A 14,247-nucleotide genomic window follows, 5' to 3' on the forward strand; every position below is an offset into this window, starting at 1 on the left:
TGTGGTTGTTGGTGAGTATTTGCTTCAGGTTGGGGGGCTGTCTGTAGGCAAGGACTGGCCTGTCTCCCAAGATTTGTGAGAGTGTTGGGTCATCCTTTAGGATAGGTTGTAGATCCTTAATAATGCGTTGGAGGGGTTTTAGTTGGGGGCTGAAGGTGACGGCTAGCGGTGTTCTGTTATTTTCTTTGTTAGGCCTGTCCTGTAGTAGGTGACTTCTGGGAACTCTTCTGGCTCTATCAATCTGTTTCTTCACTTCTGCAGGTGGGTATTGTAGTTGTAAGAAAGCTTGACAGAGATCTTGTAGGTGTTTGTCTCTGTCTGAGGGGTTGGAGCACATGCGGTTGTATCGCAGAGCTTGGCTGTAGACGATGGATCGTGTGGTGTGGTCAGGGTGAAAGCTGGAGGCATGCAGGTAGGAATAGCGGTCAGTAGGTTTCCGGTATAGGGTGGTGTTTTATGTGACCATTGTTTATTAGCACTGTAGTGTCCAGGAAGTGGATCTCTTGTGTGGACTGGACCAGGCTGAGGTTGGTGGTGGGATGGAAATTGTTGAAATCATGGTGGAATTCCTCAAGGGCTTCTTTTCCATGGGTCCAGATGATGATGTCATCAATATAGCACAAGTAGAGTAGGGGCTTTAGGGGACGAGAGCTGAGGAAGCGTTGTTCTAAATCAGCCATAAAAATGTTGGCATACTGTGGGGCCATGCGGGTACCCATAGCAGTGCCGCTGATCTGAAGGTATACATTGTCCCCAAATGTGAAGTAGTTATGGATAAGGACAAAGTCACAAAGTTCAGCTACCAGGTTAGCCGTGACAGTATCAGGGATAGTGTTCTTGACGGCTTGTAGTCCATCTTTGTGTGGAATGTTGGTGTAAAGGGCTTCTACATCCATAGTGGCCAGGATGGTGTTATCAGGAAGATCACCGATGGATTGAAGTTTCCTCAGGAAGTCAGTGGTGTCTTGAAGGTAGCTGGGAGTGTGAGAGAGACAGTGTGTGTGTTCGGGGAGAGTGTGGCATGCTGTCTCTCTAAGTTCAGACAGCAGCCAGAAGCAACCAATCCTGAGCCAGAAACTGGTGCACAGACAGCTGGTGTCCACCTGTCTTCCCAACCCTGACATCAGCCCCCACCTCCCTCCCTGGGTCTGCACAGTGCATCAGGAGTCTCTTCCCCCGCCCCCCTCCTGCCTGCAGCAATCTGTCCTGCCTCCCTGCCACTGTGGTCCTAGTGTCAAGGAGAGCAGGATTCCATGTTAATGTTTTGATTCCATGATTCTTTCAGAGTTCTCCCACAGCCCCAGGAGATCCACCCTCTCCCCTGTAGTCCAGGCACGAGTGCATTTGCTGCTGGGAGCGAGCATGCTCAGCTGGGCAGTAGCTATGTGAACTTTCCAGGCTGAGCAGTTTCAAAACTTTCTGGGGCTTTGAAAGGGGAGGGGGCACGTGCTTGTGTAGCTGGGCGCAGGGCAGCGGAGTTCAAAACAGTGAGCAGAGCAGTCACGGTGGGCATTGTGGGATACCTCCTGGAGGCCAGTTACAGCAGTGTAACAAACAGTGTCTGCACTGATGCTTTGTCAATCTAACTTGGTTTTATTTTGTTGGCAAAGCAGGAGAGTTTTGTCAGCAGGAGCATTGTAGTGTGCATATCTCCACTGTTTTGTCAACAAAAGCTGCCTTTTGCTGACAAAACTGTTGTGTAGACAAGGCCTTAACCATCTTTAATTCTTAAAGCATTGTAACAACTTTTATAGTTATTGAATATAAAAGTCAAATATGAAGAACTCTTAGTAATGAAACAATAATTTTCTTGAATTTCTTATGCTCCATTAGCCTTGCTGCACTCAGTTGTGTATTCTCCAAGATAATTCAGTTTGCAAGAAAGTTTGAATAGCTTTTCTGAATCTAAATGTGACTTAAACATTAATTTAAAAAAAAAAACTAAACTTTTATTTGAGAAGAGACTTGCCTTTCAGGGGATTATCTTGTCATTCCACTCATGAAAGCCATGTCATAAGGGCTCCATTTGTTCTGCGACACAGTGAGATCAGATTCTATGGTAGCAACCCCTTATGCTGTGACAGCCTTAAATTATTCAATTGCCATCAAATATGTAGTTTCTGGTACTTCCCCATCCCTAGCAAGCTATGTCTCGTAGTTGAAAATTCTAAATAATATAAAATTAGTTGGTAGTCATTTTTCAACAATGTTTTTTTCTCAGTTTATTTCCTTCAGGTTTCTTTATCCAGGGAAACTTTTGTGGCTGTGCTCTCTAACTCTTTTAAATGTCAAGCTGTCCTTTCTCAGAAAGGTATTTAGACCTGTATAGAGGGCAGCCAGCTGTTGTGTAAGTTTAAGATTTGTAAAGCTTTCTGCACTTGTTCAAAATAGTGCTTTATCTTCAGAGTTTTATTTCAAGCTTCTCCTTCCCTCCCACACAGCTCTTCTAATGCACTTCAGTCCTAACCTGCATTCCTGCCCTCTCTTCTTCCACCCTTTTTTCTGTTACAGTGTGGGCATACCTTGAACACAACACTCCTTTCTACACATTACAAAACCACTACCCACATTTGCATAATTAATCTCTCCTTTTGTTAGAGTGTGGAGGAAGGTGTATGAAGCTATGGTTGTGGCCCAAGTCTCCCACTGGGGAATTCTTTCTGGGATGACAGATTTGTAGGGTAGAAAGACATGAGTTGTGAAGACCTTAGATTCAGAAAAGCTATTCAGTGGAGTGGTCGGTTTGAGATCAGTAACTTACTTATTGGAGAGCAGTCACCGAATCTATTCTCCAAACACCGCACTGGGGTGTCCCAGTTCACTGCAGAAGCAGGATGAACTCGTCCCCATCCCTAGTGAGCTCCAGTGCTCGCCACGTATATTCAGATACAGACCTCTCCTGCAGATCACTAATTCTGCGTCTCTCTTTAAGGAACCCTGTTTCATTTCACTTTGCCAAAGGAAGGTGATGTCATTCAGCCCTTGACTAGTGTGACCCCATCTCTTATTGGGCAGCTTAAAATGGGACCCAGAAGACACAGCACTCCTATCGGTGAGTTTGAATAGAATGGCCTCGATTTGAAATGGAAGCAGACTTGAGTCTTGATACAGGACTTGATTAAAGCCTTAAACCTAATTTAGGAGCTGGCATTGGGCTGGCCCTGTGCTGTGAGCAGGGCATGTTCACCTGTCACAGTTTCCCCCTTTATATGTAGTCTCTACTGTACCACAGGTGGGTGTGCCTGTCTTGTGTCTTCTTGCCGTGAATTCTATATGCATGGTGCTGTCAGTCATAGGCTCCTGACAGTAGGACTCAGAAGGCCCTCCTAGTCCAAATCCTTGCCTTTTGCTAAGGCAAGATCATTTCCTGTATATACCATGTTTTGCCTCATCAGGCAGCATCCCTTGTGATGTCCAACTTAGCAGTTGACTTCTATAGTGGTGTCTATAGTGGATGATGGAACTAGTTGGCCTTTGGCTAAGGCTGTTGTCACTACTACAGAACTGAATCCCTGAGACATTCTTAAGGGCAGCCTGATAGGAATGTGCACTGCTATGCTATTTGCCACTGAAGCATATAATTGCACCACTCCTAGGCACCCACAGGGAGCTGAACCCAATGCAGCAAACACTACACTGGCCATTTTCACTTTGTATTTTGTGCCTTCTTTCCTTTCTCATTTTAGTGGATGGCAGCTGCCCAGATAGAACCATAATAACCAGTGATGTCACAGCAGAGGGCAGTATTGGCACCAATGATGTCACTGTGGAGAGCGCTATGGCATCAGCAGATGTGTTGGAAGAGTGTGAAAAGGGGGATTCTGATGCAGCTCCTGAGGCTGATGGAAAACTCTGTCTTCGAATGAACCTTGCTACCCCTGTGAGCGAGGAGAGTGAGGGGAGTCTGCCCTTCAGTCTGGAAAGTAAGGGAATGGAAAACTGGGGAATATGTAGGTGCTGACTGTCTCCTCACCCAGGGATACCCCACCCAGTGCCAGTCACTTGACAAGGGCTTGGAATCAGATTTGTTTGGAGAGCTGCTGGCCTCCTCTCACAGGAATCCTTTTTTTAGTTCCATTGCACAGTAATGTCTAAGAAAATAGTGTGTCCTACAGCTGAGAGGGGTGTAGAGACCCACTTAGGTGGGGGAGGGGAGCTCATGTCCCATTGGCATTGCAGTGAAGCAGAGGCCCTTCCAGGTGGGGGGGGGAGACGTTCCTATGGCAGGAAGCTAGGTTTGTGTGTTTCAACAGAGTTGGGGGGCAATTAGGAGATGTGATCCCAGTCGGTTCTCTTGAGAAAAGTGTAACTTCAGTATCTGAATGCTGCTCTTCTGCTCAATCTATGTAATATGCTCAAGTATTCATACAGGCTGAGGGTTGCAGTGGGAAGCTGAAATGGCTGGTTGAGGGGGGATGGGATGGTTTCCTAGCTATCTTCTCTTCTGTTGCTCAACCCCTCTAGCTGCAGAGCTCATGGGGGCAGGAAGGCTGTTCAGGTGTGGTACTAACAGGATTCTTTCTCCCCTCCCCCATCTCTTTCAGAGCCTGCAGCCAGTGAAAGGAAAAATGGATCCTCTGCTGTTGCTGGAGCTGTTGCCAGGTAACTACTGCTTGTTGCCAAGCAGAGTGGTTGAACGCAAAGTTCTTGGTAATGAGAGAAATGATCATCTACTAACAGCAGGAAAAATAAAAATGAGACCCAGCAGCATGGAGCTGGCTCAGCCACTGCTTTTGACTTAACCCCTTGCCACCTGCCGTGATGCTTCTGGTGCAAGGCACTTGCCTTGGTTCAGGTGCTCCCACCTGCCATTTTATTCTGGCCTGGGGGCTTCCTGCTAACTTCCTGCCTTTCTTGGCCCCATGGGGCCCTGGCAAGAGTGGAGGGGCTAAAATGGTGGCCCAGCAGGATTTGGTTGTGAAAGATTCAGATTGTTTGGGGGGTGGAATCCTGAAATAAGTGCTATTAAGAGACCTTTGCCACAGAATTGCCTGCTGTGTGTGAGCGTTGCCATCACTCATTTTTCTGAGAGTGGGGAAGCTTTCTAGTTGTGTGATGAGTTTGACCTTTCAAGTGTGTTGCGAGCTTGTCATCTCAGGTGTTTTTTTGCTGTGTCATGAAAGCTATTATCAGCTCTCACTGGGAAGAGGAGGGTATTAAAATGTAGGGTGCAAATGATCTAATATCGCCACCTTGTGGCAGCAAGGGAGTACTGGACCATGATACTGTACTTTCTCGAAAGCTAGTGTAATGCTGACATCATGCTTATTGCACTGTCTCAAGCTACCGAGTTTCTCCTGGCTGGCAAAAAGGGGCCCGAGATGAAGGAAGTAGGCAACAACTTCTTACAATTGTGAGTTGTCTCTTGACCCTGGAGAGCTCTGACCAACTCCAACTGCTTTGCTGATTTATGGCACAACAAATTAATCAGCCTAAAGGCCAGTCTTTTGTTGGTTCTAGTGATTTTAGACATTTCTCCTTTCCAATGACAGTACTTTCCTAGTTCCTGTGATTGTGACCTGTTTCTTTAATCTCTACAACTAGCTCACAGAAGACACTGTCTGTGTTTAGTCGTGTCTGTGAAGTACGACGAGAGGATGAGGCCAGAGGTCATGATCTTCCTGCTGCTCCATTTAGGTATAGAGCTTTGCGTTTTATTCTTGTTTGGCCCTGTAGTGAGGTTCCATGTCCCTTTAGGAGCCCTGTGCTGTGTCACTGATTCTGGGGTGACCTCTAGAGAAAGATGGGGGGAGCACTGTGTGCATGTACTCAGTAATATGACTGGTAGGTGTGGGTCATGCAGTAACCAAGCTGTGCTCTCTAGCTTTGAAGTTTGATGTGAGGATTGCTGCTGGGTGAGATGCCCAGAGCCGAAGAGAGTGTTGTAGGTGGGGTCATTCAGAAGCCATCCATACAAGGGCTATTGCCTCCCTGCCCTTTGCTTATCCTGCCAAAAATCGCATGGTCTTATTTGCTACCATATCAGCTATTGTTTCTTGTTTTTTCCAAGTAATTTTTTTCCTCACACATGCAGCTGGCTATCGCCAGATTAAAATGAAAGGGTTATAGAAGTGCTTACTGGTAGCTGTTAGATGACAATGCAGTATAACTGTGTAAGCCACTAGCACCCAGAAGCTTTTCACTCCTGCACCTTGCTTAACATCTGTTGATTGGGGAGTGAGATTACAGGGGTATGGGCTCTCACATACAGCAGATTAACATACATTGTGTACAGTATTATTAATGTTTGTTATGGCAGTGCCTATGGACTTACCAAGATTGAGGCCCCATAGTACTAGACACTATACAAACACAGAGCAGTAGGTAGTCCCTGCCCTGAGAAGATTAGTCTATCTAGACAAGACAGACAAAAGGATGAGATACTAGCAAATGCCATGTTTGGTTCACTACCTTTTTTTTTTTTTTTGGTGGGGGTATAATGGGGTTTAGCCAAATGGCAATACAAGGAAAGGGAGTGGGGTGACAGGGATAGAGCAGGAGAAAAGAGGGAGAGAAGGAATGCATGAGGGGTATGTGTGAAGTGAGGCTGAGGTGAAGAGACTGAGAATCAGTGTGGGAGTAGGTTGGGGCAAATGGCCAGTCAGCAAAAGGTAGATAAAGTCTAGTCAAAACTTGAGAAAATATTAGTGTTTGCTCCTCTACATCATCTCCCAGTTACTTTTCTCATTGTCCTTAGCCACTGTAACACCAAAGGAATGGTACAGTAAAGTGTGATGGTTCCTGAAGATTGGATAACTACCAGTAGGGCTGTGTCTAGCTGGTATTGGATACCTGGAGCAAAACACGCTTCAGTTAATGCTTTAGTTTGTGCTAAGTGTCATCTTTGCCACGGGTTGGGTAACTTTGGAGGTGCTGACATTTCAAAGGAACATTGGCACTTAGAGGAACACTGCTGTGTTTAGCTACAGGAAGGTTGTAGTAGAACCACCAGTTAATCTGTTCCCAATGCATAAAACTAAGTGATTCTTATGCACTCCTGACAGATTATTAAATGAACATCACATAAAAAGCCATGGGGAGTCCTGCTTGCGTGTGGTGGGTGCTTGGGCACCCATTGCTTTGAACATCTTAATATTGATCTGCATTTGATTGGTTTGCAGGGGGAACCTGTTCAGTTTCCCAAGCACACAGGAGGAGGAGGAAATGCATGATGATCCTGAAGCTTGGCAACAGTGTCAGAAGCGCACCTCTTGTGGGGAAATTAAAGTTTCTCAGCCCACAGAGCAGGACTCCGGACATCCGCCATCCCATGCAAAAGAGGGAGAGGCTATGGAAGTTGATATTGAAAGAGATCTGGAAAAGGAAGGGAAGAGCACACAGGAGAAGCTGAGTAAGGCTCTGGCAGCCCAAGAGAGGGATAAAGGCCAGCAGATGTGGGCTGGCACCAGTAACAAAGAGGTCCAAACTACAGGAGGTTCTCTTTTGGCCTCAGCAGCTGTGTCAGCAGCAACACAGACAGTGACGGGAGTGAGCAGCCAGATAGAAGTGGGAACGAGCATGGCTGGGCAAAGGCCTGGCCAACAGGATGCCAAGGTCCAAACTGAGGAGAGTGGGGAGAAGCTTGTGAATGCCCCTGGAGATGACACTGAGTCTCTGCACAGCCAGGTGAGAATGAGCAAAAGCTCAGGTCGCTTTTATGTAGTTTCAAGCCCCTGGGTTCTGAAATTGAAGACTTTACTGCATTAGATATGGAAATAATACTCCAGTCAGTACAGTATCCTTCTGGTGGTTTTACTTTGCATCCTCAGCCCTAAAGTTTGAATGTACCAAAACTGCAATGGAGAAGTAGTCTCAGTGGGTGGGGAGAGCTGTGTAGTGGAATGTTGGGCATCTGTCACCTGGAGAGGTGTATGGCTGGTGACTGTTGCTTTTTTGTACCCAGGATACAGGTAAGGTAATACATTTCCTCTTTCCCTCTCTCTGCTGGGCAGGGGTGGAAGTAACTTCTTGAGGGAAGGGGTTTGAACTCTTCTGCACGCAACCAGCCCTTATCACTGTGACTTCATCCAATAGCCATGGATAAGCATGTTCATGGAGTGTTCCTGGAAAGAAATACCTTTAAAATGTTGTTCTATTACATTTTCTTCCTGAGATGAACCCAGTGAGAGGAATGTAATGGACTGACCAAAGCCTCAGAACTATTGTAAGGAAGTGTGCATACTTGAGAAGACCACAGCATTGGGGTCACATTCTGAAGGTTTCTTCACAACCATAAGGGCTAGAAAATATGTGGTGGCTTTAAATGAAAGCAACTGGTGGATTCTCTGGCAAACTCCAAATCAGAAGGAGACACAGGGCCCGGGATATGACTTATTAGGCAAGAAGATTCCTTGATAAACTTATGCAGATTGAATTGACCCAATTGGGTATTTTCATAGTTTCCATCACATCCAGCTTTGGCTCCTTCCATTTACTTCAGTCCTATGGCACCCTTGCCATTGGACTACCTCAAGGAGAAGCTGAATATGATCTGGATGTTCCCGTTTAATCACCTAGCTTCCTGTGCAAGGGCTGTTGTTGGACTGGAAACACTATGGGAAAAGAGCTCCTGTTTCCTAAGGCTTTTTACATATTCTGCTCTGTTTCCAGAGCACTGGTTGGTAATATTTTGATAAGGGGGCATCTCATATCCAACAAGTGTTAAGCTGTTAAAATATCTTACTTTCACATTAAACAGTTTTGTGGTTTGGGATTCTGTATCAAGTTATCATTGGCTTCCTCTCATTATAACAATTGCCATTAAAAACCTTTTTATTAAACACAGAAGAAGGAAAACAGCTAAAGCTATTGAAACATAAAGAATTCTGTAAGGCTTTCATTTAAACAATTGACTGTCCTGTTTGGAGGAAAAGAAAAAGTTCATTTGGATGGTCCTGAGCTCTTGTTGCTGTTGAAGTCTGACCCAACTTCTTTGTAAGATGAAACAAGACAAACTCACCCAAAAGGGAAAGAATAGCAAAGAGCACTTCTGCTGTCACAGCCAAGACTTGTCACACAGTTGTATCCATCTTTCCAAGACCGGGCAAACTTTTACCGGCAACAAGCTGTTTAAGGCATTGCTTTTTAGCTTGCCTGTCTGGTCATGGGGCTTGCAGCAGTGTTGCAAGAGTAGATTTGTCTTGACTGTGTAAGCCAGAAAGAGAGAGGTGAGAGAGGAGAAATGAGGTGGAGTGGGGAGATGACGTGACTGAGTGGGCCACAGCAGGAAACTCTGACTTGCATCCTAGATGTTTTGTTGAGACACCCCGACCCCAATAAGCAATGCCCAGAAAGGAAAGGCAATTTCATTCCCAACTTTAACCAATAAATGTGTATTGGTGATTTTAACTTCCTCCTGTTTCTAGAATCTTTCAGCCTGTGCCATGACAACTTGTGACTTTACCAGGGTGCTTGAAGACTCCCTACCACACTTCTTTTAATTTAAGCAGTCTAGTTAATACCAATATTTGTCTTCAACTTTGCTGACTTACACTATATAATATTTCAGGGTTGTCCCTCTGTGGGTCACTCTGCTTTTTAGAATATCTGATTCAGTGTGAAACAATGGAAACCGCTAGGAGCATGTTTGAGAGTTCTTTTTGTTCAGAATGTCACTAGGTTCAATCAGCATTGGGATTCACTGTGTGTGACTGTTCCGTTTTTAAGTTTTCAGCCATTTTGATTTTACATATTACATCAGTGTGACACCACAGGCTTTCAGCTACAGTAAGGCATGTATCTATGACTTGCCAAGTGTCCTAGACCAGTGTTTCATGAACTGGGGTCTGTGAGGGTACTCCAGGAGGTCCGCAAGTCATGTCCAGGTCTGCCGGCGCCACTGATCAACAGGAGGCGCTGGGAGGGCGGGGGAGGAGCGTGGATGGGGCTTGCTTGGGGGAGGGGGCAGGAAGAGGAGAGGCGGGGGTGTAGTGGGGGCAGGGCCTGGGGCTGAACAGGGGTTAAGCACTCCTGGGGAAAATTAGAAGTCGGCACCTGTGCGTTGAAGCTCATGTTCTTACCCTTGTTTTGTGGTATCATATTATACATGTATTTTCTGTTTTTATACACTTTTTGACATTATTTTACGTGCCAATAATTAATTATGGATCACTGGTTAAAATGTAAAAATAATGGTGACTCAAGTGAAGGTGCATCATGCTTGAGTGAAACTACTCAAACACTTGAACTAAAATGCAAAATACATAAGTACTGTGACGAATATTTATTGTTTGGATTTATGAGTTCAGATTCTGAAGACTGGCAGAAAGCACGTGTCCTCTGTTATGAATTATTATCCGATGAATGCATGAAACAGCCAAATTTCACCAGCATCTAGAAACTAAATATAAGCAAAATGTGAACCAATCTTTCGAATTTTTCCAAAACAAGCAGCGAAAACTATGTGCAAGCCAGAAATTGATAACAAAAGGCTGTGTTTGCTTCTTATCAAGTATCCCTACTAATAGCAAAGGCAGGGAAACCTCACACTATTGCACAGGAACTAATTCTGCCTGCTGCAAAAGCAATGACCAGTGCAATGCTTTGGGATAAAGCTGCAAAAGATTGAAATTTGATCTCACTATCCAACAACACTGTCACCTGTAGAATCGAAGATATGTCTGTGAATATAAAAGAGCAGTTAACTACAAGGGTATACAAAAGCCAATATTATTTACTGCAACTGGATGAAAGTACAGATGTTTCTGGCAATGCTAATTTGCTGGCATTCATTTGATATGAATTCGACAGTAAAACTAACAAAGATTTCCTATTTTGCCATGGATTACCAACACATACTACCCCTGAAGCTGTGTTTAATAATCTGAATGATTTCATAATAAATAAAATCAAGTGGTCAAAATGTGTAGGAATCCCTACTGATGAGACTCGTGCAATGTCAGGAAAGTACAGCAGACTCATTGCACACGTTAAGGATCTCATACCTACAGTTACGTGGAATCATTAGCGTATACCATGAGAAGCATTAGCTGCCAGAAAAAAGGCAGGAAAACTGAAGACAACGCTGGATGAGGTGGAGAAAGTGGTCAACTTTATTAAAGCTCATCCACTAAATTCCTGCATCTTTAATGCCCTTTGCGATGACATGAGTAGCGATCATAAACGGCTTTTTACATTCATAAGTGCGTTGGTTGTCTCGTGGGAAAGTACTCAACCGCTTGTTTGAGTTATATGATGAAATATGAATATTTTTCATAGATATGACATTTCAGTTGAGCAAGCATATCCGTGATTTTTTGCGCTTAGTTATGGTAGCGTACTTGGCCGATATTTTCACCTATTTGAATGGACTAAATTTGAGCCTACCAGGGGTAGCTACGCCCAATATTTAAAGTTGAAGACACAGTGGAAGTGCTGATTTAAAAAATTGGACTTTATGGTCAAATTGTCTTCAGAACTGTGTATGAATCATTTCCAATGCTGAATGATTTTCTTGAAATGTCTGAAGAAAAGCTGTGTGATGAAATACAAAACGTTCTTATTGAACATTTGCAGGTTTTGAAGAACAACTTCAGGGATTATTTTCCTCTTCCCGATTCCGGTAACAATTGGATCCGGGATCCATTCAATGTTAGATGTCAACATCACCAAAAGTTTAACTTCATCTGAAGAAAATTGCCTTTCATGTGACACCTCCTTTGAAATTTATTTTCAATCAGTACAGTCTGGTAGACTTTTGGTTATGTCTGAGACTTGATTATGCCAAACTGTCAACCAAAGCGTTCAAGTATTTAATGCCATTTCCCACAACATATTTATGTGAATGGGCATTCTCTGCACTTTTATATGTGAAATCAAACTACAGAAACCGACTGACTGTAGAAGCAGATCTAAGAATACAACTTTCCACCAACGAGCCAAACGTTTGTGATCTTGTTTCGACAAAACAACATCCTTTGCATTAATGTTTTGTTAGCTTGTGTGTTTTTTTATGAAGTTTTCTTTATTTTTATTATCATTAAATCTAAACAGCTAGAATAGTTCCTTAGATAAATGTGTCTGGGTATCTGTCTAATAAATAATAAAAAAAATTTTAGTGGTACAATAGTTTATAAACAAAAAATTAATAATAGAGCTTTTCATGAACACGGAATTTTTTTCTTCAAATGTAAATAACATCAGTAGCCTTGGGGGGTCCGCAAAAATTTTTAAATAAAAGTGGGGGTCCTCAGGTTGCTAAAGTTTGAGAACCGCTGTCCTAGACTATTGTGATATCAGATGTAACTCAACCAATCATTATCTTTACAGCTAATTTGCATGCAACAGTTGCATTGGTTATATGAGGGACACTGCACAGATAGTGGAATACTTGACCCAACTGCCTCGCTTTTGCAACAGCACGGGCTTCCAGCTGCGAGTATTGTGTAGCAGGCTGAATTGGGCTTCAGTTATCTTGAACAATTTATGAAGTCCTCTGCACAACAGTCCTGAGGCAGCCCAGAATCAAGAATGTTGTGGAGAAGCCTGTGTGTGGAATCATGGCAGAAATTTGATCAGAGTCTGGTGTTAAAACAGTTTGTTGAATGTTGTCTCCTGGTAACATGGTGCTCACAGAATTACACAACAAAAATATTTGTGCAGTGGGGTGGCTTACTTTCATATTTATTAGTTCATTTTGTTATTTCAGGGAGAGGAGGAGTTTAACCTGCCCCAGCCACCCCGAGGCCATGTCCAGCATCGCCACATGCGAACCATCCGTGAAGTGCGCACAGTTGTCACACGTATCATCACAGATGTTTACTACGTAGATGGTGCTGAGGTAGAGCGGAAGGTCATTGAGGTAAATCCAATTTCAGGGGTGAATGTGGTGATCTGTTTTCAGGAGGACACATTAAATCCAAATAAGCAGGGACCTTGCCTGCTGGTATTTGTGTGGCCACAGGAAACAGCAAAGTTAACTTAACAGGCTGCCATGCTCTGGCACTGTTCTTTGCTCACCCCCTATGAGACTTGAACATCTTTCATTAAGAATCACACTGTGTTTAAACGAAAAGCTGCTTCCTTGTGTTGATGCCACGTTTCTTGTGTGGTGATAGTATTACTTCAGCGTAGTGTAATATGTGCTACCCACAACATTGAGGGTTTCAGAGGGGTAAAAATTCCAACAGGGAACAACAATCTCTTTGGTGATTTAACAAAACTGTGTAACTTAGTGCTGCATTATAATCATTCTGGAGCTAACATTCCTCCTGGGAGACCGAGGAATCAGTAGAAACCTCCTTGATTGCTTTGCCATAGCAAGTGACTTCAGAGGGGTTTCCATTCCAATCCCTAATATCCTATCAGAAGAGACTCAAAAACATTCCTTTCAATGTTCCCTCTAATTTTTCCAATCCATGTGCAGAATTAATTTTGTTATGTGCACCAGTATGAAGGTGATGTGTGGCAGGGATGGGGCCGAGGGGTTTGGAGTGTGGGAGGTGCTTCAGGGCTGGGGCAGAGGGTTGGGGTGCAGGCTGCCCAGGGCTGTGGTGGGGAGAGAGGACTCCCTCCAACCCTTTCTTTCCACAGCGGCACCTGAGCTGGGGGAAAGCGTCTTTCCCGCTCTGGTCCCGGGGCTGCTGCAGCCGGGGAGAGTCGCTGCAGCCCTGCACACCCCATGCCCCTGAGTGCAGTGTGCACACCTGCGCAGCCCTTGGTGGCCTCCTGCACAGGTGCACACCTTAGAGGGAACATGGCTTGGGGCAATAAAACATCTTATGCTTTCAGGCTGAGATCCAAGTTCTTACCTTACAAAATCAGTTGAGCCCTTATATAGATATATGGCCCTATAGAAGTGAGAGATTAATTGCTGCTGCTGTGTGAACATACACCTACATTAAGAAATAGTGTGCCTTTTTGGTATTCAGACAACTGGCAGGTTAGATTTAAATTGCAACCATCCCTGGGACTCTGCTGTTGCTGAGAGTGAGGAATCTTAGGGCTATCTGAAGAATGGTGATTTGGAAAGTGACTGACTGACTGAAAATTAGGACATGTCTAAATGGTGAGTTAATGCATGGTAAGCTGGTGTGTGAAATCTGCAGTGATCCAGTGTACCATGCGCTAACTACCAGAGGGTAGTTATCAGTGGTTCACAGTCAAGCTGGAAGGGCATATTGAGTGGGGTCCTGCAGGGATCAGTTCTGAGTCTGGTTCTGTTCAATATCTTCATCAATTATTTAGGTTATGGCATAGAGAATACACTTACAAAGTTTGTGGGTGATACCAAGATGGGAGGGGTTGTAA

At 44.3% G+C, this 14,247-nt stretch overlaps 1 protein-coding gene across 5 annotated transcripts in view; it reads left to right on the plus strand.

Moving 5' to 3' along the window:
• The window catches only part of TP53BP1 (tumor protein p53 binding protein 1), a 70,092-nt gene that overhangs the window by 38,517 nt on the left and 17,328 nt on the right, over positions 1 to 14,247 (plus strand). For all 5 annotated transcript variants that reach the window (XM_084641759.1, XM_084641755.1, XM_084641758.1 and 2 more), the window contains 6 exons: positions 2,933 to 3,052; positions 3,687 to 3,923; positions 4,545 to 4,602; positions 5,545 to 5,637; positions 7,122 to 7,626; positions 12,647 to 12,799. In XM_084641759.1, coding sequence (XP_084497885.1) covers positions 2,933 to 3,052; positions 3,687 to 3,923; positions 4,545 to 4,602; positions 5,545 to 5,637; positions 7,122 to 7,626; positions 12,647 to 12,799 — 1,166 coding nt within the window. The remainder of the gene's footprint in view (positions 1 to 2,932; positions 3,053 to 3,686; positions 3,924 to 4,544; positions 4,603 to 5,544; positions 5,638 to 7,121; positions 7,627 to 12,646; positions 12,800 to 14,247) is intronic.

Source organism: Lepidochelys olivacea (assembly GCF_965140295.1).
Source record: "Lepidochelys olivacea isolate rLepOli2 genome assembly, chromosome: 10".
NCBI classification, from domain to species: domain Eukaryota; kingdom Metazoa; phylum Chordata; order Testudines; family Cheloniidae; genus Lepidochelys; species Lepidochelys olivacea.